The following is a 23,475-nucleotide window of genomic DNA, read 5'->3' as shown; positions in this document are numbered from 1 at the left end:
CCTTTTTGTCGTTCAATTTCACTTTCAAGGCAAAGCAGATTTTTTTCATAGCTAAAAAAGAGATTTGAAAAACAGAGCTAAAAGAGAGTTGACAGGCGAAAAACATACATATTTCTAAACAACAGCAGTGAGAAAAATCAATGAATGAATACATAATTGACATTGAGATAATAAAAATCATCAAACTCTGTGAAGCGTGATGTACCAGATGTGTGATGTCAGCCCTGGCAGGATAGTTAAAATATCTGTTGAAAGGATCTGTGATGCGCAAGTAAAAAGTAAGACATTTTTCATTGAATTTTGATTGAAGCAACTATACCAAAGGCTGCAAATATTGATGTCAGAACATTTTTAAAAAATGCATCCAAGAAGATGCAATCTTTAAGAGGATGATATTTAAATCTTCCCCTGCCATGGTCGAACTAAAAGTGGAATGAATGTGGGGAAACTATCATATCTAAAATTACAGAAATCATCACAGCTGCCAAGGCATAACAAGCAACAACCAGAACCCTGTTACACAGATGTGAGTTAAAACTTGACCCTCTAGGTAAGGTTATCGAAAATAAAATAATTTCAACTTTCTAAACTCAAAACCATAGCATACTCGTCACACAAGTTATAAAGAATTCTTTGGAATTAAAACAATTGGAAATGAATTAAATTTGCGTCAAACTTAACTCACATGTAATGCTAGGGCCAGAACAACAGTTTACACGTCTGGTACATCAATACTACGTAAAATTAAATACTGAAAATAAAAACCAATAAAAATAATATTGACAAAAACGCAACATATACAAATAATGGGATAATCCTGGTAGGTGGCACCACTTACTCCGTCTCCAGTTCGGCAACTGTACATTTATAGTTAGCTTTACTGAACAGCATAATGTCAGCGATTTGAACAACTGCAGCGATGAGGAAGGAAAAAGAGAAGCAAGTATTAATGAATGTTTATTATCATTGAGCATAAATATAATGCATGAGCTCAGTGTATAAAGCACACATGAGCAAGCAATGTTCAAGTTCATACCTCAAATTAACCTATTCACATAACCCCTCATCTTGTGTATGCGGTTGGTTTGACGTTGGACTTATCAGATGTGGCCCAATGGGATGTGGAATGAATTGTGGGGCTAATGAGTTATGGGCCTATTGAGAGGATATAGGAACAGTGTAAATAAGTAGTTGCTTACATATCCCTGTTGGCAATATAGCAGTAAAATGATTTGCCACATGCACCAGAGTTTGCTATGCTCGGTTCACGCACACAACTTTTTGAAGTGAAGTTGATGAGTTGACTCAACTTCCTGATTACTGTACTATTGACCCAAGTAGAAAATAAACATAGTTGTATCAAAATGCACGCTCATGCACACAGCAATAAACCAGGTGAGTGAAGAAACAGATCAAGTATCTGCAATAAGTACAGAAGACTTTGTATCAATAAAAAGTTCAAAACATGCCATTTTTACCAGAACAATACAGTTCCTTTTCATATTATCATACACATATCATAAAAATTTCATGAATTTATCGCAACGGTTTGGCGAGTCATCGTGTATACGGGAAGTTCCTGCGTCAAAGGTAGATGGTGTCGGCCATCTTGAATTGGAGAAGTCCCCAAAACAATAAGGTTTCACATCATACTATCATACATATCTCATATAAATTTCATGAAATGTTCTCAAACGATTTTTGGCACGTACATTGGTAGTTCACATATCAAAAATAGGTCATAATTCGGCCATCTTGAATCATAGATTCCCCAAAAGGGTTCCCCACCATACAATTATGCACAAACCATAAAAATTTCACGAAATTGTCTCAAACGATTTTTGAGTTATCGTGTACACAGGAGGCTCCCGTGTCAAAAGTAGGACAGTGACAGACTTGAGCGCTCACTTCAAATCCAAGTAAGTTTGTATCCAAGTAATTTTATATCAAATGTATTGTTTCATTTTGAACACAGGGATGACGCTCCATATGAAGTTAAAACAGTAAAATTATTCTTAAATGAGACAAATTTCCTGTGCACCACGCAGATTGGTCATATTGTTTTCAATGTAGAAAAAAGTGATAAAATAATTTTGCCCTAAAGTTCTGCTTAAAAATGTCTACCTACCTATCGACTCACCGTGAGTCAGCATTTCAGCAAACAGACAATTAATTAATTAGCCTAATATTTGATAGAAGTTTGCTTGAATAATGATATACCCTGTATAATTGTTTAATAAATTGCCCATGGGCAAAAGTGTGGTTTACCTTGAAAGCTAGAGGTCATTTGGAATAAGGGCATTGCTTGAAAAATCTTTTTAATTCGTGACTTCAAAGTTCCATAAGTTTATATTGTATTTTATCTTTCTTGAAGAATTATTTTGTAGTCAAATAAGACCAAAGATATACATTTGTTTCAGGTCCACGTCCAAAATTTTGTAGGGTACAGGTAGGCACGGCAGGGAAACTATATTTTATTTTCAAAAAAATATGTTTCACAATATGAGAAAATATTCAAATAAGGCCATCCCAAAATAATTGTCTGTTTGCCGTAACACCGACTCAACTTTTCAGGATGAGTCGGTAGGTAGGTAGAAATTTTTTTTTTGCAAAATTTTTGGGTAAAAAAAACAAATTTTTCACCTTTGGGCTTTTTTACATGGAAACAATATCGCAAAAAAATCATATCCATTGTGCACGGGAAATTTGTCTACTAGCATAGATTTCAAGAATTATTCTAAAATTATAACTTCGTCTAGAACGTCATCTCTGTGTTAAAAATGAAACAGTACATTGAATATATGCGCGCTTTTACGTTACCAGCTTTAATATAGTCGCTATTAAAATGAGTGGCAGCTTATTGGAACACTGCCAGTTTCCCGGAAAACTTAAACTAGGCCACATGTTAAGGCATGTTTTCACATGATCCACACTTGAATTCAAACATACGTAGCTCGTACGTCGGCAGTGGGTCAGTCGGCCGTTTTTATCAAAAATTCAAAGTTTTCACTCAGTACCTTTGAAGTCAGGTCGGTTGGGTTACGGCAAACAGACCATTGGCGGATGTGTGAAATAATTACATCCTCACCAGCAATGAGCATTTGAAATACGCATGTATACGGCACCTAATCCAATGAAACGTACGCCGTTCTATGGCTTTCCCATAATTATTTTAGTAGCGCCGGAATTTCCCATATATCCCAAAAACAGCCAATCCAATTCGCTTGTAGAGACGACGCTTCCCAATCGAGGTCATTGCAATTTTATACGCGAGAGCCGAGAATTTTCCACGCCAAAACAGTTTTCGTAGAATTTTAACTCAGTTGACCATGTCATCGACGGAGGTTCGCCATGTCTTCAATCGCATCGATTATACATCGTTTAAGCCGAGAACCAATGAAACAAATGCTCACATAAAAAAACGTACTGCGATTTTACATGAATTAGCTCAATGCCAACATCAGATCGCTGACAAAGGTAAACCAAAAAAGGAATGACGTAGAAATATCTTCTCTCCATTGTGTAATTGTAACAAAACGTGACTATTATCATAGATGCTTGAACGATGGTAGAAGTTGGAGCTGATTTACTTGTATTTTCACATATTTCATAGGTGTTGGCACGTCCATATTTTTTAAGGTCAAACTTTTAATAATTCATTTTACTCGTAGGAATAACTCATATAACTTGTATATGACCAACTTTCACTAGGATTCAAACATATGTGACTGGTGCTGGCAAAATCAGTCGGAAGTCGCATTCATTCACTAAGCGTTATAGGCTATTTACTGCAGTCAGTGTTGAAAATATCGATTTTCAGTTTTCACTATTAGGCTATACTTTAAAAAGTTTAACTTTAAATGCTTCAAACATCGTTTTTAATTAGGGATATTGAATCAATCATAATCAACATAGTCTCTAAAACAATCGAAATTAGCGGTCTATTTCACCTAAAATATTTTTACAATCAGTAGTCTGAATGGCACAAACCGGCTATTGATCGACAGCTCAGAAGTAGTGCTAAATGAAAATCAGCGTAAGAATATCGAAATACGTCATTAAAAGCCAATGAGAGGGCTTGAAAGATCTGTAAACAATTCCCTTTGTTGCTACGCAAGCCGAGCGTGTGATGTAAGCTGATCGCTGGTTGGCTTATCAACGCATCGCGCATTGCACACTGGGCAAAAAAACATGGCTGCCGTCGTAAACAAACGCAACAGTTAATTTCATTCTACTTGTTTTGAAAAGATTTCTCCTTTATTCTTGTTTAAATTCGTTGATAATAATGTCACTATCGAAGGAAAAACGTGTCGCGGATTCGTTGAACAGTCTGAGATCGTGCAATTTGGAGTCACCGGCAATCGAAAGGCAGTGGTTGACACTTTTGGAGGATTATTTTGTTAATGATGTCGATGATGAGTGTGTTTCCTCTTCGTCAGAAGGATCTTCAGATGAAGAAAGTGACACTGAAAACGATGTAAATAGATCTGTTTATAACTCCGTACCTGTTAATAACACTATTGTTTCACCGAATTCTAATGTCCTGTCAAAACCGTCATGTTCTGCGGCTACGCCAGGTCCAACATTGACGGCTCGACGAGTAAATAATGATACTGTTGGTGACCACTATCCAGCTACAAATCAGAGGATAGTTAGTGACAACGAAGACTCTTCTGCTGAAGATGATACTGCGGATGTCGTGGATGGTGTTCCTGAGATTCTCCGTGATGTGCCGGCTACTGCGAATAATCCTCGAGAAGAACTAACCAGAATTGAAAATTTCTCGTGTGTGTCCAGCTCATCAAAAAATAGCTGTAAACTAAATGATGGAAAGCCTTGTTTTTCATCCTTCGATAAAGATGAAATCTTTGATCTCAGAATGTCAATGAGTGCGTTAACTGCATTTGAGAAGGACTTAATGATTCTGGGCAAGTTGGGATCATTTATGCGTAATGACTCGTTGACTGCATGTTCAAAACGAAAGACGCAGAAAGAATGAAAACAGCAGAGAACATGGTATTTCGTCCTCGGTCATCGATGTTGTCGTGAAACCTTCAAATTTTTTCACTGGTAAGTAGGCCTAATTTTTTAATTCTTTTTAATAAGAATAAAACCGCTTATTTTTACAACATGTACAACAAACCATGTCAATGATGGATGTAGGCCCTATATGCACGCGCTGTTTCCTTGACGTCTGAACTCGATAACAGTAGGTAGCTTTGAATGAAGAACGTGAGATAGGCCCAATGACAATATTCAAATGTACGGCTTTTGTTTTCAGGGACTTAAGTTTTTGGTTAAATATTTACTGGTTATTAATTATAACCCCTTTCTTTTCAGCATGAGCCAAGACAAACTTACAGCCTTGATCAAGCATTATAAAGAGCATGGTATGACGCCACGTTACAAAAAGTCTGGTGGGCACCGGGAGAACAACAAGCACATTATCACATACGATGATACGTCTCGCAATGTGACATTTTTGATGAACTTCGCAGAAATGCATTCGATGGTCCTGCCTGGTAGAGTGCCTGGTTATAAGCGTTTCAACATTAAGTTGCTACCCTCCAGCATGACAAAAGCAAGCATTTGGAGGAACTATAAACAAGCTATGATTTCGACAGGTAAGCTTTCTTAGATTATCACAGGCATCCAATTAATTTTTAATCTTTTTCAAAAAACTACACGTCAAGCGAAATTCTGTACTTAAGTCGGGTTTCAATGCCAACACAAACTAATTTAATGTACCCGACGTGCTATGGAAGTTGGATCAAATTGCCAACTGTTATAGGCGTTGTGTAAAATGAAGCAATCAAATTCATAACGTTTATCCCATTTCAGACTTTAGGCATCAAGATTTAGTTATGTGACGGACTAACTGCACTGAGTTCTATATCAAGAAATTGATAGGTTTCAATGTTTATTTTTCAGAGAATCGAGCAGTCAGCCTTCATTCCTTCAGAAGATTGTGGCGTACATTAGTTCCGTTTATTGTTATGACCCGCCCAATGACAGACTTATGCTGGGTGTGCCAACAGAATAACTCCACTATATACCGTAGTGTGAACATCCCAGAGGAATTAGAATCTGAAAATCTGAAAAAACAGGAGGCGCATTTAGTAAAAGTTACGCTCGAGCGTAGTCTGTACCAGAAAATGGTTTAAAACTGTAAGACGGTTGTCAAAGGCCTTGGCCTTAAGAATTTGGAGAACAGTCCTCCAGCATCACGCGATGTTAAAATGCATTATAGTTTTGACTTCGCGCAACAGGTTCATTACCCGAATGACCCTTACCTACCCGGACCCATGTATTTTGTTAGAGGTACGAATAGCTCATAGAGAGCCTCATCACGAGTTACGTGTAACAACCAAATCTAGGATGAGAACTTTAGTAGATACAACGAGCGACACGTCGATTCTTTTTAGAGATTAGATTTCATGCTATTAAACGAGTATTTAGGAGAATATATTGGTCAAAAACATGTAAGTTTAACCAGTTAATTTGTATTCTATTGTATTTGATAATGAATGTTTTAAATAGGAAATTAATCAAAGATCAGTGTGCAAATTTATTTAAGATCAGAGTTTAAATTCTATATGTTATTAATTTCAGATCAGCATTTCATCATTTCATGTTCGTTATGTCTCGATATTAAAATCCAATATAAATATAAATCCTAAAGAAAGGTCTTCTTCACATTAATGGAGCCAACTACATATTTCCTGACACCACGTAAGTGTGGGCTATTTGGAATTGTGTGTGAAGGGTTACCACAGTAGGTGAATTATTTGATTGACGAGATTGTTTGCGTATCTAAGGGATCAAACAGCGTCATAAGCTACTTGGACCATTTTTTCGATAACCACGGTTTAGGGGAATTGGATGTCGAACTGCACTGTGACAACTGTAGTGGCCAGAATAAGAACAATTTCAAGAAATATCACAATTTTAGGTAGGTATCTGTACACGAAGTCCTAATGAAAAATCAAATTTGACACAGGGTTGCGGGTTCAAATTCTAATAGCAAGAGAGTATCATATCGGTATCTGCTTTGGATGGCAATCGGTGGTTAAATAATAATAATAATTATGATTATTATAGATGACAGAATTTTGAGAAAAATAGATCACTGCCCTATACCTGTTTTGTAAAGTGATAATGTTTTTGCAGCCTAGAAGAATACAACTTTTGATTAACGGACTATTATTCAAAATATTTACTTTCTTATATTTTCAGATTTGACAGTAATCATCCAGGAAAGGTGTTTAGAAAGTTGTATGCGGATTCAGCGGAAGAAGTATTCACCCTTGCTATCGATCCGAATGTGATACCGCACAACACAAAACCGGACATTATTCCTCCACCTGGATTATCGGCAGAAAGACAGTTGTACCTGTACCAAAAAATCCGGGAATTCTGCAGTGTTGAAACTAGAGACATAGCTTGTCCGTTACCGCAGGCTTTACCAGCTGCACCACAAGACTTACCTGTACCTGTAGTTGTTCCTTCCACTAGTGACTTGCCGGTACCATCAGATTCTGACAGTGATGCTGACTTTGCTCCTCCACCAGCGAAACGCGGGCGTGGTCGAGGTCGTGGACGAGGTCGTGGTAATAATCAGTAGATCAATACTAAATACCTTTTGATTGTGAATCAAATAGGATTATCTTGCAGCAATCGGGGGCAGAAATCTATATAGTCCATTTTCTGGATTTGTGAAATCAGTGTTTCGAAGTGAATTAAACTTGATAGTAATCAGCCGTTTTCACTGTCAAGTTCCATATGTAGCTCCAGAGATACACTTTATACAGGCATATGTGATAATTGTATTCTAATTGGTTGATCTGTGCAGTTTCGCTGTTGTTAGTAATGAAATAATAATTGAGTTGAATATTATGAAGATAAAAATTTTCATTTATTGCCGATTTTATCTAGTTCCTGGATGGACTGCTGCTCTCATTTTAAATTCAAAATACTTTCTTATAATAAGTGTTATATGCTCTAGAATCATAAAGAATGACTTATTTATTTGGTATAGTGCAATAATAAGTCACATTACTCAGAAAAATTCAATTAACTGTGAAATCTAATTTTTCCGAAAATATTTTTTTCTTCAAATTTAGTCATTTTCTATCATCCTAAAAAAGTACCGATCCAGGAACTATATTTTTGCTTGAAAAACGAAGGGGATGATGTCTCGTACCCCTGGTAAAAATTTGGGGTCGATATCTCTATTCTAAGATACTGGTTGCTATGGTGGATTGATATTTCTAAGTACCGAGACTTTAACCCTCGATTTCTCAGAATCCTTTTCCGCTGACTTAGTCTTCAAAATTTAATAACTCAGTGAGTTTTCGAGATATCAACATAATTTTTTTTTGCATTGAATTCCACACAATTGTGGCTTTCAGAATATGTATAGTACTCAATTTTGATAAGGTGACACAAGTGACTGATTTTGCCAGCACCGGTCACATATGACAATGGATTGATATAAGACCAGTACATAGGACAAGTCCATGAAAAATAACTCTGATATCTAACTGAATATTTATCAACTACATATTTTTGAACTATAAAAATTAATCAATCTAATTCTCATTAATTCTAGTTCTTATCACCCTTCATAGGTACGTACTATTTGCATTATATCCTCGGCTTATTTGACATTATATCAAATGGATTTATACATACATGTTTAATCAACCCGCATGATGGTAATTTTCCTCCCAATGAATCTAATCACCAATGATGATGCTTGGACCACACCCTGATAAATAGCTAATGAACATCTAAAACCCTCAACAAGCCTGATTGATTGAAAATGGTCGGTTCTAAGGAAATAGATTGAGCCACTTTCCTAGGAATAGATATATTATGTGGATAAATGAGTTCAGGCAGATTTTCATGATAGATAAGATGACTTGACACCAATGTCGATCTAAAATAACGAACAATTTCAGCATGTCTTCCAAAATCGATACAGTTAACCAGTTTTCATTAATCAGAAATTACCCTGTGAGGAATTGATAAAAAACAAATCACTAAGATATCAGTCCCCACTTTGTTGAGTTGGTCACACCCTTTATGGATACTATTGTTATGTCTTTACAATTACTTAAAGGTCAGGGATGTACACCACACCCAGATGTACTTAGCCATGTATAGTCACGTCTGACCCACCATCACCTAGTTGAAAACAAACATAATTGTCACTCATTCTTATTGTTATATTTCAATCATTCCTAAATGCATTAAGAAATATTTCTAGAATGAACATTTAAGACGAATATAGTTTCCCGTTGTCAAATATTGGCAACGTAAGCTTAGAATATTGCAAGAGATATAGGCACCCTGACAAGCTACATACCCTTAAATCTCAAACTGAAACTAAAGATCCCTGTGTTGTAAAGGAAACAATAAACAATAATCAATTTGTGATGGGCCTTTAATAGTGGTACATTAAGGGGTGATATATCTGTAAGTGATTGTGAAAGTGGAACTCATAGATGATTTAATTATCAAGAACAATTCTTCAATGAATGTAACTGAATCGATGTCGTAATTGATTGAAGACCGATCGAGGCAACGTTGGTAGTCAGTGCATCATTACACTCTTAAGTTTCACTAATGAATTCAAGTAAAAATAAAGCAATATCTGTTTCATCAGTGGTATTTGATAACAGGAAAGAAATTCTAAAAATGGGCTTGCTGACATGGTTGTACTGAAAGCTTGCTTGGTGGTTTTGTATTTCTGTAGCAGAATTAAGCGAATTTTGAACTGATTACTTGTTAAAGAGCTAAGATATCGGTGTTGTCTTACATTGTTACATAAAATGTTACACACGGGGACTGGGAATTGGAATGGTTTTATTGTAGACCCGGACCGAATTAGTGCAAGCGTTTAGATAGTTGTTATTTGAATATTTTATTGCAGTATCTTAACGGAATCTATCATCTGTTGATAATTGCTAGATTATCGGATTGTGTGGAAATGATTTTGCATAGAAAAATTTACAGCTGAAAGAAAAAACGTGACTTCAGGTGAAGAGAAGCGAACACGAAAACAAATAAGAGCCACAATTTTTCTTTTTAAAATAATAAAGACATTAAGCAAGATTAAGTTACATTTCCTTCAAATGACAATCCACTACGATCATCCGATGAAGTTTATTGCCACCATAGGCTACCGCCCCCTGGCTCTTTGAAGTGACAGGGAACAAGTCTTCAATTCAATTCAGAATTTATTTTAAGGAAAAGCGGTTTTTAAGTTTTAGATATTTAAACTGAAAAATATAAATGTTCATACAGAGATTTTACCAATTGCTAACGCAAGCACCCAATGAAAGTAAAAGAAAATTAAAAGAAATTTTTAAAAACGTGAAAGTAAATGTTTCATTATGAAATTTTATGTCAATAAAGAATGAACTGAATTGTCGGCAGCACTTTGCCGCGTATGGATACCAATTTCAAGCCTGATCACGCACGCTCAACCAAGGTTGGTATGCGCTGCTGAAATAACAAAAACGATTAAACAAAATCATAAAACAATGAAAACAACAACCGTTATAGCCAATATACGAAAGGAACCTAGATTTTGTTACTGCATTAAATGTGTGTAAATATCAGAGCCCAAGAAAGGTTCTAACGAAAGTAATCGACTCCCCAAGCAAGTTATCAATCTGTGTGATAGCAATATGGGCTTGCAAGCATGCAAGCCCATGAAAACAAACAAGAGGACCATAAGGACCATATGGTCAATGACAGTGTTTCAAATTGACTCGGGTGAGTGGATGAATGAGATGACAGTTGTATCAGTGAAAACAGATGTAAATTTCTCGTTATATCTTTTTAATACTACGCGGCAAACCGGGTATTTTTCAACTGTCATTTTGAGTCAGTCCATATTTACTAGAGGCAGGATGCCATCGCTTATCTCACCGTGTGTACACAGGACTACTGTATCTAGCATGTACTAACTAACTAAGAGAGTACAGCGTCTTCGAATGGCCCAGTTTGCGTAATGTGATGCAGGCATTACTGGTTATTTTCATGAAGAAAATCCATCACTCGCAATGTGCAACTCGCAAAGGCATCTGGGGGCACTCCCCCGGAAAAATTTTATATTCATAGGTGCTAAGATACGTTTTCCAAGCAATTGGGGGCCATAATGAACTAGTTTAAATTCGGTAATTTTCATCTAGCAGAGATCGTCGATAGTTTGTTCGAGGCACTTTTCTGTTGTATATTGGTAGGCTTATGTGCATAATATAGTTCCATGTTCTCAAATCTGTTAATATAATTCAATTTTATCAGCTTAGAGGAAGCGTTTAATAATTTCGATTTGCAAAATATTTTGGTGACTTTGATGGAGGCGCTTTACTAAAAAACTATGAGAATGTGTTTATACAATTATTGATGCATCAGTAATAAAATTGAGCGTGTGACCAGACCGTCTTAGAAAGCCAGATAAGTAAATAAACTCCTGATCATTTTCTTAAGCATGACAGAATTTCTTTAAGCATGGTGTATCTATTATTTGCATGGCGGTAAAGTGCCGTAGCATGGCGGGCCGCCATGCTAAAACCCCTCAGCAAGAACACAGTAAATCTTAGCGTCAAGAATTAGTGCAAACAAGACGCCGAGGTCCGCATAAGCAGGATCGTAGCAAGTTAGCTGCAGTTAAACCGCACGTTAAAATTCAACTATATACTACACAATATTGATCGACATGTATGGTGTTTTTAATACGAATTAAATTAGAATTGCTTAAAATTAATCTGCATACTGATACCTACGTTTTTTTCGTCAAGATAATCCCAAGGGTATGCATAATTAATTTTTATTCATGTATTTCTAACAAATCTTTTTTATTAACAGCATAACCTTGATCTAAAGATTAACGGCTTCGTTGAATTTAGTGAGCTTCACACTAAAACGAGGGCGCTATCATCACAGCATTGCAGTAAATACCGCAAACGACGCCGCACATCGACATGCAATTTTCAGCAGAGCAAATGAAAAATCATCGTCAATCTTATTTCTTCTTTTGTAGATTTCTCATTGGAGAATTTTATATGTTGTATCAGTAATATATAATAAATTGCCCATGGGCAAAGTGTGGTTTACCTTGAAGTTATATACCTGAAGCTGGAGGTTGTTTGGAGTAAGGGCATTGCTTGAAAAATCTTCGTGAAAATTCGTGACTTCAAAGTTCTAGAAGTTTATATTGTTTTTTTTCATTCTTTAAGAATTATTTTGTAGTCAAATGAGACCAAAGATAAACATTTGTTTATGGTCTACGTCCAAGGAAACTAATTCATATTTTCATTAAAATATCTTTCACAATATGAAAAAATATTCAAATAGCGGAAGCTAAAACACCGGAGCATAGTATTAGATCGTTTTAAATCCTGGAATTTACCACTACAATATTCAGACCTCGACCTATACCTATGGTTTGCCTGCTTAGTATTTTCAAGTCAAAAGAAATTACAATTTATCACGAATTCTATCAAACAGAAAACACAGCGCTCATCTTCTGCTACCACGATTATTCAGCCTGTTATCATATCAAACATGCACGCGCCAAGCAGCGTTACAACACCACCATATAGCAGTCTGTATGAGCGTGTGTTTGTGTGTGCAACAGTCTAAATGTTTAACAATCCCGCGCACGTGGAGGCCTTGTGTAGTGAACGTCCGCTTCACTTCAATCTCAATCAACACAATCACCGGGTATTAAAATGAAACAATACCTATGGCAATATGTGAAATAATTATATTCTCACCAGCAATGAGCATTTAAAATTCGCACATATACGACACCTAGTCCAATGAAACGTTCGCCATTAATGGCTTTCCCATTATTATTTTAGTAGCGCCGGAATTCCCCATATATCCCAAAAACAACCAATCACATTTGCTCGTAGAGACGACGCCCCCAATCAAGGTCATTGCAATTTTATAAGCAAGAGCTAAAAATTTTCCCGCCAAAAACAGTTTTTTGTCGAAATGAAACAAATTTGACCATGTCATCGACGGAGGTTCGTCATGTCTTCAATTGCATCGATTATACGTCGTTTAACCCGAGAACCAATGAAACTAGAAAGAAACTTTTTAATAGGTCGACGACAGAGAATAGAAATTAAAAGTGGAACTCAGGATGAATAGACTGGTTGCTAAGGCTTACACACTGTAGTGCTTTTCGCAAGTAAGGTCCAAACGAAGTTCCACTGTTAGACAAAGAGTTGAACATTTAATGCAAGTTTAAGGTATTACAGAGATTAAAGGCAAAACGGAGCAGTTAGCATCCCTGTAAGTTTGAAAACCAGAGGGAAAAAGGTCCCGAGGCTCGAAATATTGTAAGCTCGATCAATAAAATTGTTGTCGGTATGGATTGATATTGCCTTACATACAATTAGAGGGGTTGAGAAACGAAGGTATCATTTTAGCCATCGGTGCATGTTTAATCAAAGTTATACTTACCATGACCACAGGATACAGCCTGCTCTTGGCACAATCGCCAAGAACCCATGACATTGGCCAATGACCATGCAGTCCATGGGGTACAAGCTTCACATCCATCTGTTAACACAGTTATTTGAAGCTGTTCACAGACTGAACCAAAGGCAACTGCTAACTGAACCCTTACGCCCTGGAGCTAATCAAACGATCTACCAAGTGGAACAGAACGAATATCTACCAGCAGTCTCATTAGAATTCTAACAAGATATCTTAAAGATTGATTATGGGAATCTTTGACCTGAAAAATGTTTGATAGATCAAGGAGAATGATACAAAACTACGATGAGGGTGTAGGCCGGTTACTGACGAGAAGTTACCTAATCGTTGGTGGTTAAAGCTTTTAAAATCAGATGGGATATTTGTGAAAATATCTGAACGTGAAACTAATGTGAAACTAATATGGCTACAGTCAAAATTAAAACTAGTTACTGACGAAATTAAGATACTGACTTAAAGGTTTTAATGGTTTCACAAAAGGAATTTTTTCTAGTAAAAGTTATCGTGAATAATATTTCTTCTGCTAATTCAAAACCTTTTTGATATAACGAGCGTGTGGATTGTAGCCTACGCGCTCCGTAACGCGCATTATCTATTACTGATACATACCACGTATATAAGGCGATATTGCCTACGGGACTGTAACTAATGATATCGACGCGCGATCTCATCACTGTGCCGCAAACTAGATACACATAATCGGGCTCTAAAAACGGATCGCTGACGCGAAATTCCAAAAGAATGAATGACGATAAATCATTTTACTAGTAATAGTAAGATAGTTTTCAGCGTTGCTCGACGTACGAGTATCGATTCAACAGCAGCTAATGTTGAATCGATGTAGCACGTGTACTCGCCGAGTCCATATCAACAATGCGTAAACATTCAATTAATCCGCTGACACACACCAAGAAAATACGGAAATTTCAGGCAATAAACGACAAAATAAATCTCCCGATATCTATATACGGAAATAAACAACTAAATCATGAAATAGGCCTATGTAAAGTGCTTATTCAAAAATGTATGCGTGGCACCATTTTAAGCGCGGACTAATACAGTTTTACTTCTAGACAGGGTTCAGAATTTCAATTTTTTCATTTCGGCAATATTTAATTAACCAAGCAACAAAAATTCACCATATACGCCCTCAACCTTCCTTTTTTCATATTTAAGCTACTGTGAAAGTTTCAGACGCGTACGTGGCGTTAAACAGACGTAATCGTTTGACGTGACGGATTTCACGATAACAATAGGACGACGTGTACTACGTACCGTCGTCCTAAAAATTGCTCACTTAAAAAAACGTACCCCGATTTTACATGAATTGGTTCAATGCCAACCTCATACTGCTGACAACAGGTAAACCAAAAAGCCTACTTCGACAGCAAATGTTGCACAATTCTGCTCTTGTTGTTTACGTTAGTAGATCAAGACGACGTCACACTACATCGCTAAAATCCCCAAAAACGGCATAAAATTGCAAATTTACCCAATTTAGATTTCATCAATAGCCTTCAAAAGCAGTTGCCATTTAGCTGCCGTTATAACAGCCAACTAAATGCAGACCTTAGCCCGTGAATCATTTCACACTCGGAGGAGATAGCAGTCAACACGAATTCAGCACTCCGTTTTATAATAATAGATTCAGCTGTGCTGAATCCAATAAAATCCGGGCTATAGTGTAGAACCCTGCAGAGACAATAATCTACCGATCCTCTCCCAGTCAGTCTAAACCACTAACTGCGTAGCTTCATTGCCAGGTAAAACCGATATAGACAATTCACTGACAGGTAAGCCCTTCATGCGCCTAAAAACTATCCACATAGTTCATTGAATATAATTTTCTGGCAACTACAGCTTAGCGCTTTGCAAAAAAGTTTAGGGTAGAACAAAGTACAGGCCGCCCTGGCAAGCACGGTTTCTTGAATCTGAAGCCAAAGATCTTTTCATGTGTTTTTATCTCATGCTGTCTTGCATATTTTCTACCTATTCGAAAAAATTCTGAGCTGAAAAATGTTGCCCATTTCCTATTTAAATGTATATCAAAATTTAGGAAGAATGCATCTAAGAGAACTCTATTTCCATAGAATTGTCCCCCAATAGGGTTTCAAAACTTCGATCCTCACTCTTCACATGTAAACAAATAGTTCAGGTGTTAGAGAAGATCAGCCAAAAAATAAGGTCTATCAGTCTTCCTGTTCAGTGCCTTATAATTTCTTTTTTCAAGTAAAATAAACTCATTTATTTTGATACCTCGTCAACACTACAGCTTTTCTCCACTGCATCTTTTCAGCATGTTTAGTTTAGGCCTACAACTCGCCAGTACTTAAATGGTACTTAAATGATATATTCTACTAAATATCCGGTAAATTCTGTAAAGGAAAATAGACTATTGTTAAACAAACTGTTTGAACTGTCGGCCAAATCACTGGGAGTAATAAATTTATTTGTACTTGATTTGATTCTCATGGCGAGGAATACTTGCGGCGGATCCGCGGAACGACGATGTAAAGACACACGTTGGTTCATCGATCTTTACAGCTCAAAAGTGCGTATAATATTTAGAGCAGTAAATATCCTGTGGATCGGTTGAGTGTACTGATGAAGAAAATGGGTAATTGTTAAAAACTGTTTGAAGACTGCAGCTGTATGTGAAGTCTTGAGGCAGATTTATACTTGAATTGATAATCGAAGTGACCAGCAGCCTGTGGTGGATTTCAGGATGACGACTCAGAAAAACATGTCGCCTCATTGAATGGGGCTCAATTTTTCGATGTTTACGGCCCCACAGAGTTTTTTTAACATTGATTAATCAAAATTCGCCAGGAGTATCTGTAGATCGAGGTGAGCACAAAAATTAAACGGATTGTATCAGAAACAGCGATAAGGTAAAAAAGCCTATGTACTTTCGACGAAAATAGTGTAGAAAAGGGAATAAAAAATCACGTGAATATCAATAGGGTTTTTTGCTGTGGAGAAACAGAAAACCCTAATGAATCTATCATTGCAATTGATTGAAGAAGGATCAAAATTAGATTCAACAAGTAATGGATCCTGATTATCTTTTGACTATAAAAACTAATATTTCTAATGTTGTCTATAACAGCCAAAAGTTGTTCACAGGGGACAAAAACCTGCCACATGATATCAGTAATATCCAGCTTTCAAATACCTGTACATGTAATACAATTTTACCCACTTATCATATTAGCTCTGGCATCACCATCACTGTGTGAGACTGCCTCCAGGGGCGCTATTTATGGAAACTCATTACACTGATAGCGGTGACTTAAAAGTGAGCAACACACTGAATAATATCTGAATTCCTCTTTCCCGTTCTTCCTTTCCTCGAGCTCTTTAAAAAGGCCTTGCCTATTCTGTCTTCTGTCCAGGATTAGGCTTTCCACAATTTTATCAGTAAGGGCATCAAATGCTTACTGTGGGAATCCAAGAATCATACACCCTCATCTTTATATTACAGATTTTTTGCACAGTAATGCTTCAAAGTGAACTACGTATAGTTTTAGCAACAACTTCAACGACGCTGTACCGAAAAGTCATGGCAAATAGAAAAGATATGGCAAATAGAAGCAGATTTGAACATCAAACAGGGAAGATGAAGTATCATCCAAAAAGGCGAAATCCGATGGAAATATCAAACAAGAAACAAGATTCTTAATTTGACTTTCTTGAACTTACATGATGGTGCAAGTTTAATCCCTAAACTTCGGAGATTCAGAATTTACCCACTTGCCTTCAGTGTTTACTTCAGCGGCATGCAGTTGCTAAAATCATTTGCAGTGTCTTGGAAAACTTTAACTAGGCCACACGCGAAGTGCTCGTTTCCTATACATGCACTTAGCAAACAAATGTGAAAAGATCAATACAAAAGCAGGTAGTCTGTGTGACGCAATGATTATAGTTCACTAATAGCGATTATCTAGGCCCATTCATACCTAAGCACTGTTTTTCTGCGGTACTGCTTAGAATAACATAACATCCTTAACTTTTTTCCATCTCATTTATGTTTTTAACGGATATTAATTGGCGTTTTGGAAAGAAATGAAATATGATTAAAACTTGAACCGTACATCATTCCATCGGCATCCAAACGTATTCCTAACACGTGTACGCTACCTTTCAATTGGTTCCACACATTTAACGTGCAAACGAAGCGCTATTTACCAAGGTAAATTCTAAGCTGCACTGTACCACACAATATTTGACAGATGCCATAGTTCAGTGCCTCATTGTTCTGCAATGTAATATACATGTGCCTATAACGAAGAATAGCAGGTAAATTCATTTGAATGCAATTTGAAACAAAACATTCATACAAGTGCTAGAGCGAACCTAAGGCGTGTACTACATTTCGTATCAAAAATTAAAAGCCTCCACTGACCTTTTCTCATAATCGTGCGAATAAAATTGTTGATTATACATGTGTAGCTGCAAAGCAGTGATTATGTATTTTCTGCTTAGCAGCATCATTAATATGCAACCTTACGAAATCATAAATAGAAATGGAACTAGGGGTCCAGGGACACCATGCCCACTTGGAGAGTGGTTTCAAATGCTCAACAATCTAACAATTTCAATATTCAAAGCCCCCTGGCGACCATATACAAAACCAATGACCTTGAAACTCACCATGATCATAGAACATGTCAGCGGCTATTATTTTGTAATTGATTGTGATAAGAAAATATGCTTCGTTACCAATTGAATATGGAAATACTAACTTACTCTATTATTCAATGCCCCCTGCTGACCATATGCAAAACCTAATGACCTTGAAGCTCACTACAATCATAGAACATGTCATGAGCTACAACTTCGCAATTGATCATGGTAACAAAATATGCCTAGTTACTAATACAATAAGGAAATACTAAGTTATTCTTCTATTATGATATAGAAATACTAAGTTTGTGTATTATTCAACGCCTTCTAGTGGCCATATACAAAAAGGAGTGACCTTGAAACTCAACAAAATCATAGAACACGCAATGAGCTACCGCTCTCCATTTGATAGTGGTAACAGAATATGCTTAGGTATCAATATAATGTGGAAAAACACAAATGTGTCAATCCCACCTATGAATGAGTACAGATGACACCAAGCTAGCCGCCAATTGCATCATTATTGGCTGATCAAAAATACCTGTGTCAGGTATAAAAGATCCCTTTCCGAAGAGTGACCATCACAAATTGCAATGAGAAATGGTAAACCAGTAGGAAGTTACAGACTCAGAATTCGGGCCAAAATTGACATTTTTTGGGCACCAAAAAGTACATGGGACAGCCATCTTGAGTCCGATCAACCAAACTTTTTTTACGCTGATGGGCCTTTAGGGGTCAACAATGGATGCCAGTCGGCCATCTTGATTCTGATATGGCCAGTTTTTGGGCTGAAGTTGTGTCTAGGGTAGATACATGTGTACAAATATTATGACTTCCAAAAATAAAGGGATTCCGTCTACGAACGGACAACTGACAAAAAGTGAATGCAATAGCCCGCAGGGACTAAAGTCCCAAGTGGGTTAAAAATTGTTTATTGTCGGGGATTCAAACCTGATATGACAGTAACAATTACGTCAATGTATTATACATGTATCAGTGTAAGACCCTACAAATTACTTTTGATATGACGAGAGTTCAAACAAGCACAAGATACTATTCAATAAAAGTTCACTTAAATTGATGGGAATTGGATTTATCCCAAAACTGCTGGTTCGAGTTAAAACCAAGTCGACTTTTAATGGAATTCAAACCTAACAAACTGTCGCACTTAAAAATTTGAAATTGGATGAATTTCGGGGGGGGGCAAAAGGACACAATTTTGGTGGCCCACCTTATCAAATCTTACATCATATGAACCTTGACTATTTACTAGAAAATAACCAAAACTTGTAATGCATGGAAATAAACAGCAAATGAGCTATTCGGCATCGTGATAAACTTGGATTTTACCTTGCATTTTCTATCAGTGTAGGATAATATAAAAACAAGAGATCCAAGGATCTTAATATCTCGGGTGCAGAATGTTATCTTTGTAATGTATAGGCGCCATCTGATTGATGCATCTTAATGGTTTTCCTTGAACACTTCATGGATGTGTAAAATCAGCTGATTTCAGTGAACAACATCATCGAAATCCAATCAGCAATCATCGCGGCAATACACGAGGTTTCGGCCTATTCGATTGTGCGCGCATAATCTTCCGTGAAGTAGCGTATCGATTGAATCTTCGGTAATTTGCATAATGAAATAGATATGGGGAGACGGATTCGATACTACGGCTATCAAATTAAAAATAAACATATAAGACTCTCCCATGACTGGGAAATGAGAAACTAGAACCGAGCAGATTAATAGATGAGAAGATTAAAAGACCGGTTTGTCTGCGTCAATCGAATATGCCCTTACATTGATTGACAGCGGGAGCTCAGCCAACCGCAGGGAGCAGTTATTTCACTTCAATGTAATGTTGTACATCGGTCTTCTAGCCGTTTTATGAAACAAAATGCTCCTTGAAATTTCTAAAATTAAAAATCGCCACAAATTCGTCGATTTCTCTTAAATGAACGCGATATTTAAAATTCCATTTCCAACAGATTTTAGCCGCATGATGAAGCTACATTTTGCTAAATAAACATAGTAGATTGCATGACTTCGTGTCAAAGTTATAACCTCATTTGTTAGCAAAAATTCGATTTTTGGACCCATTACAACATCTCGGGCTTAGCCCGAGATAAAAAATAGTATTTAAGAGTTTTCACCAGTCATGGCAAATACAAACTTCTCCCTTGACCTGACAAATGAGCCAGAGAAGGATTAATCAATTTCAAATAGACTGAATAGAATTCGCGCAAATATCGGCTTTAAACGGCACAAGAACTACGGAAATACACCCAGCGAGGATTCGAATGCGACAAAAAGATCTTATTGACACCACATAGTGAAATTCCTGAGTGCTAATGACAGCTACCAAAATTTCATACTTCAGACTTTTCATTAGTCAAAATCACTGTGATTTCCAAATGCAATTGAATACTTGTCCTGGTACACCACTGAATAAGATTGACTTGAGTCGGTGTCCTGTTTCCCCACTGAATAGCCATTATCTTTTATCAAATTGAATTAAATTAGTGTAAAGCTCCAATAGATTTGATTGAATTGCAGATAATTTTGTGAAATTGTGAACAATCCTAAGTTCATCATTGATGCCAGGTGGCTATGATTATGATATATTCAATGATAACTTTTCGTTTATGTGACATAAGTGTTCAGATTATAGGGAATTCATCATCAAAAGCCAATGAGAACAATGTTATTTTCCAGATGAAACAATATTCGCGGAAAAAAAAACTAAACTTTAAATGTTCATTACTTTGTAACAGAAATGGTATTTGTAGGCATTACCTTAGCATCAATGCCATTGTCTGATCAAGACAAAATTCCAAAATAAACTGTTATTAGCATTTCAAGCACGTACGTAATGATTTTTCCAACTCAACAGAATTCGAAAATATTGATTTCCACGTATCAATTGGGTGAAACAACCCAGAAAAACTAATAGAAAGAAAACAATTCACCTACATTAGCTACTGAATTATTCAAATCCCAATTCGATAATTTCTAACTGTCTCCAACAGCAGAGTACACAACGCAGCTTGTTTCAGAATAACAAAATGGCCATGTACCATTTCAAAATTCAACCCAGGACCCCAATATAAAGACCAGTGCTAACCCCAGTAACTGACTGTTACTATCTGTGATGGCTATGTGACAAACCTAAAAGAAATATCATAGAAAATGTCTTATTAATTAACATTGAAAAATCATTTCAATATCATAAGTAATTTTACTTGTTTCTGAAAACATTTAAAAATGATGATATACAAAGATGGGAAATCAATCCTGAGCCATTTTGAAATTGTCAACACACTCCTAGAAAGAAAATGTCACCACAAAAAAACAGAGTATACGACCCGGTGAAAAAATTATCATCGCAATTAGAAATGATCAAAATTATATTTCATTACCATATTTTCAGAGTGATCGTCCCGCCCTTCACATAATGAATGGCAAATAATATGCTGAGAGGCTATACAGTTGTTAAGATAAGGTAATAAAAATCAAATAATCCTGAAGTCATATTGAACTCTGTGAGACTGAGTCCTGGTAAACGAATGTAGGTAAAAATCCCCTGGTAAATTTCCTCCCGTTAAATATCCAAACTATTTAAGTTTTTCAAGATAAGAATATTCAAGTACTTTATCATAGTTTGCTGAGAAATCAAATTTGGGGGATTTTTACCTGTTACCCTGGTAAACACTTGTTGTTAGGAGACATACCTGATATCTTGATCTTTTTGACACTTTTACTTGTGTTATTATCAACTAAAACGTTTACAGCAATTGATTCACCATGGTAATATTTCTGAAAAATGCATTAAATATCAAAACATTAATGAAAATAAAGGACCAACGGTCCTGTGGCCAATGTCTTAAGTTCAATTTATTCATATCATTAACATATATCCAATCTTTTCATATGACCATAAGAAACACCATAAGGATATCATGAGCATACAAACTATAGTATATACTATTCTAATTAAAACATACTACAAATTAATAGTTCATTAATAATAGAGTTTTATTAAAGTGATCAATCACACATCTCAATGAAAGGGTTCATCGCACATTTCAAATATACTGCACTAGCTTGAATCTAAAATATTTCAAATTAAATGTTCATTATTTCCAATAAATTACGGCATGCACAGCTCAAAATCTACCACAAGTTAACAAGAGTTCACAGTTCAAAAATATTTCAGTTCGAATTTTAAGATATTACGAATAAAAAGTTCATTTTTCTTATTAATTCTAACAATTTATTTTATTCAAAGCGTTAATTTAGGAATTTATCACTACGAAAGATTTCATTTCACAGATCAAACATATTTCAGTCTCATTGCAAATGAATAAGATTGTAGAAACATCTTGCTTTGAAATGTTCTTGGAAATCACCAAGTGGGGATTTTTACCTACTTTGGATATTTGGGGATTTTTACCCAGGTGGGTTTTACCTACAACCATTAAGGTACGGGATACGCCCATAATACCTCCGCCCAAAATAGTAAATATAAGTACAAGCTAGGGTACAACATACAACATAAAATCAGCCACAAACTATTTTTAAGATTTTAAAGTGGGGAAACTTAGGGGTACTGAAAAACAGCCAAATACAATAGTTAGTTGGAAATAATCAATAGAAAACAGATCACTGATGAAATGATTGATAATTAATGCAGTCAACCAAAATCTCGGTATGTAAACAGTGTTTTCATTAATCATTTTAGCCGTCATGTCATTTAGTAAAACAGCAGGGTCTCGAACAACTTTGACTGAAGGCCAAAAACAGGGTTCGTAGTTATAATGCTATAGGAAAAATATAAGCACTTAAACGCACTTTTTTCTAACCTAAGTAAATCAGCCTAGAAAAGTGAATTTCACTGCCATTGAATGCCTATCTTATGTAAATTTCACTGCCAACTGCAGCAACTGTTTAAGAAATTTGCAATTTTTCGAGCCAGTGACCAAATGCCTATCCTAAGGCCCTTTATCAAATTGGTTGGAGTAGGCCTACTAATTTTAACAGCATAAATGAAAGGTTGAAGGGGAAAATAAAATTTACAATCTATGAAATATATTAATTTTCAAGATCACGGATCTATCAAAATGGAAGGGATCATAGCTTCCTTCTTTGAGTATTTTCCATGTAAAATCTTGGTAGGACTGCAGAAAAATAAAGAATGAAAACTGGATTTGATTGGATTCCAAAGATGAGAAATCTTACTTCCTTCAAACGATCATTAGATCATAAATCAAGACGGAAATGTCAGGAAAAAGTTTGTTTTAAAGTAATATACAATAAATT

At 36.1% G+C, this 23,475-nt stretch overlaps 1 protein-coding gene and 1 pseudogene across 1 annotated transcript in view; one reads left to right on the top strand and one right to left on the bottom strand.

Annotated features, from left to right (window-relative positions):
• LOC141914484 (beta-arrestin-1-like) overlaps window positions 1-23,475 on the bottom strand; it is a gene marked incomplete at its 5' end in the record, with an annotated part of 79,795 nt that overhangs the window by 32,128 nt on the left and 24,192 nt on the right. The window contains one exon of the mRNA XM_074805705.1: window positions 21,888-21,972. Coding sequence (XP_074661806.1) covers window positions 21,888-21,972 — 85 coding nt within the window. The remainder of the gene's footprint in view (window positions 1-21,887; window positions 21,973-23,475) is intronic.
• On the top strand, window positions 5,342-7,624 carry LOC141914487 (uncharacterized; annotated as a pseudogene).

This window comes from Tubulanus polymorphus, unplaced genomic scaffold (assembly GCF_964204645.1).
Source record: "Tubulanus polymorphus unplaced genomic scaffold, tnTubPoly1.2 scaffold_27, whole genome shotgun sequence".
Classification (NCBI taxonomy): domain Eukaryota; kingdom Metazoa; phylum Nemertea; class Palaeonemertea; order Tubulaniformes; family Tubulanidae; genus Tubulanus; species Tubulanus polymorphus.
Note: the sequence above shows the minus strand (reverse complement) of the source record. Positions and strands in the feature narration are given on the sequence as shown.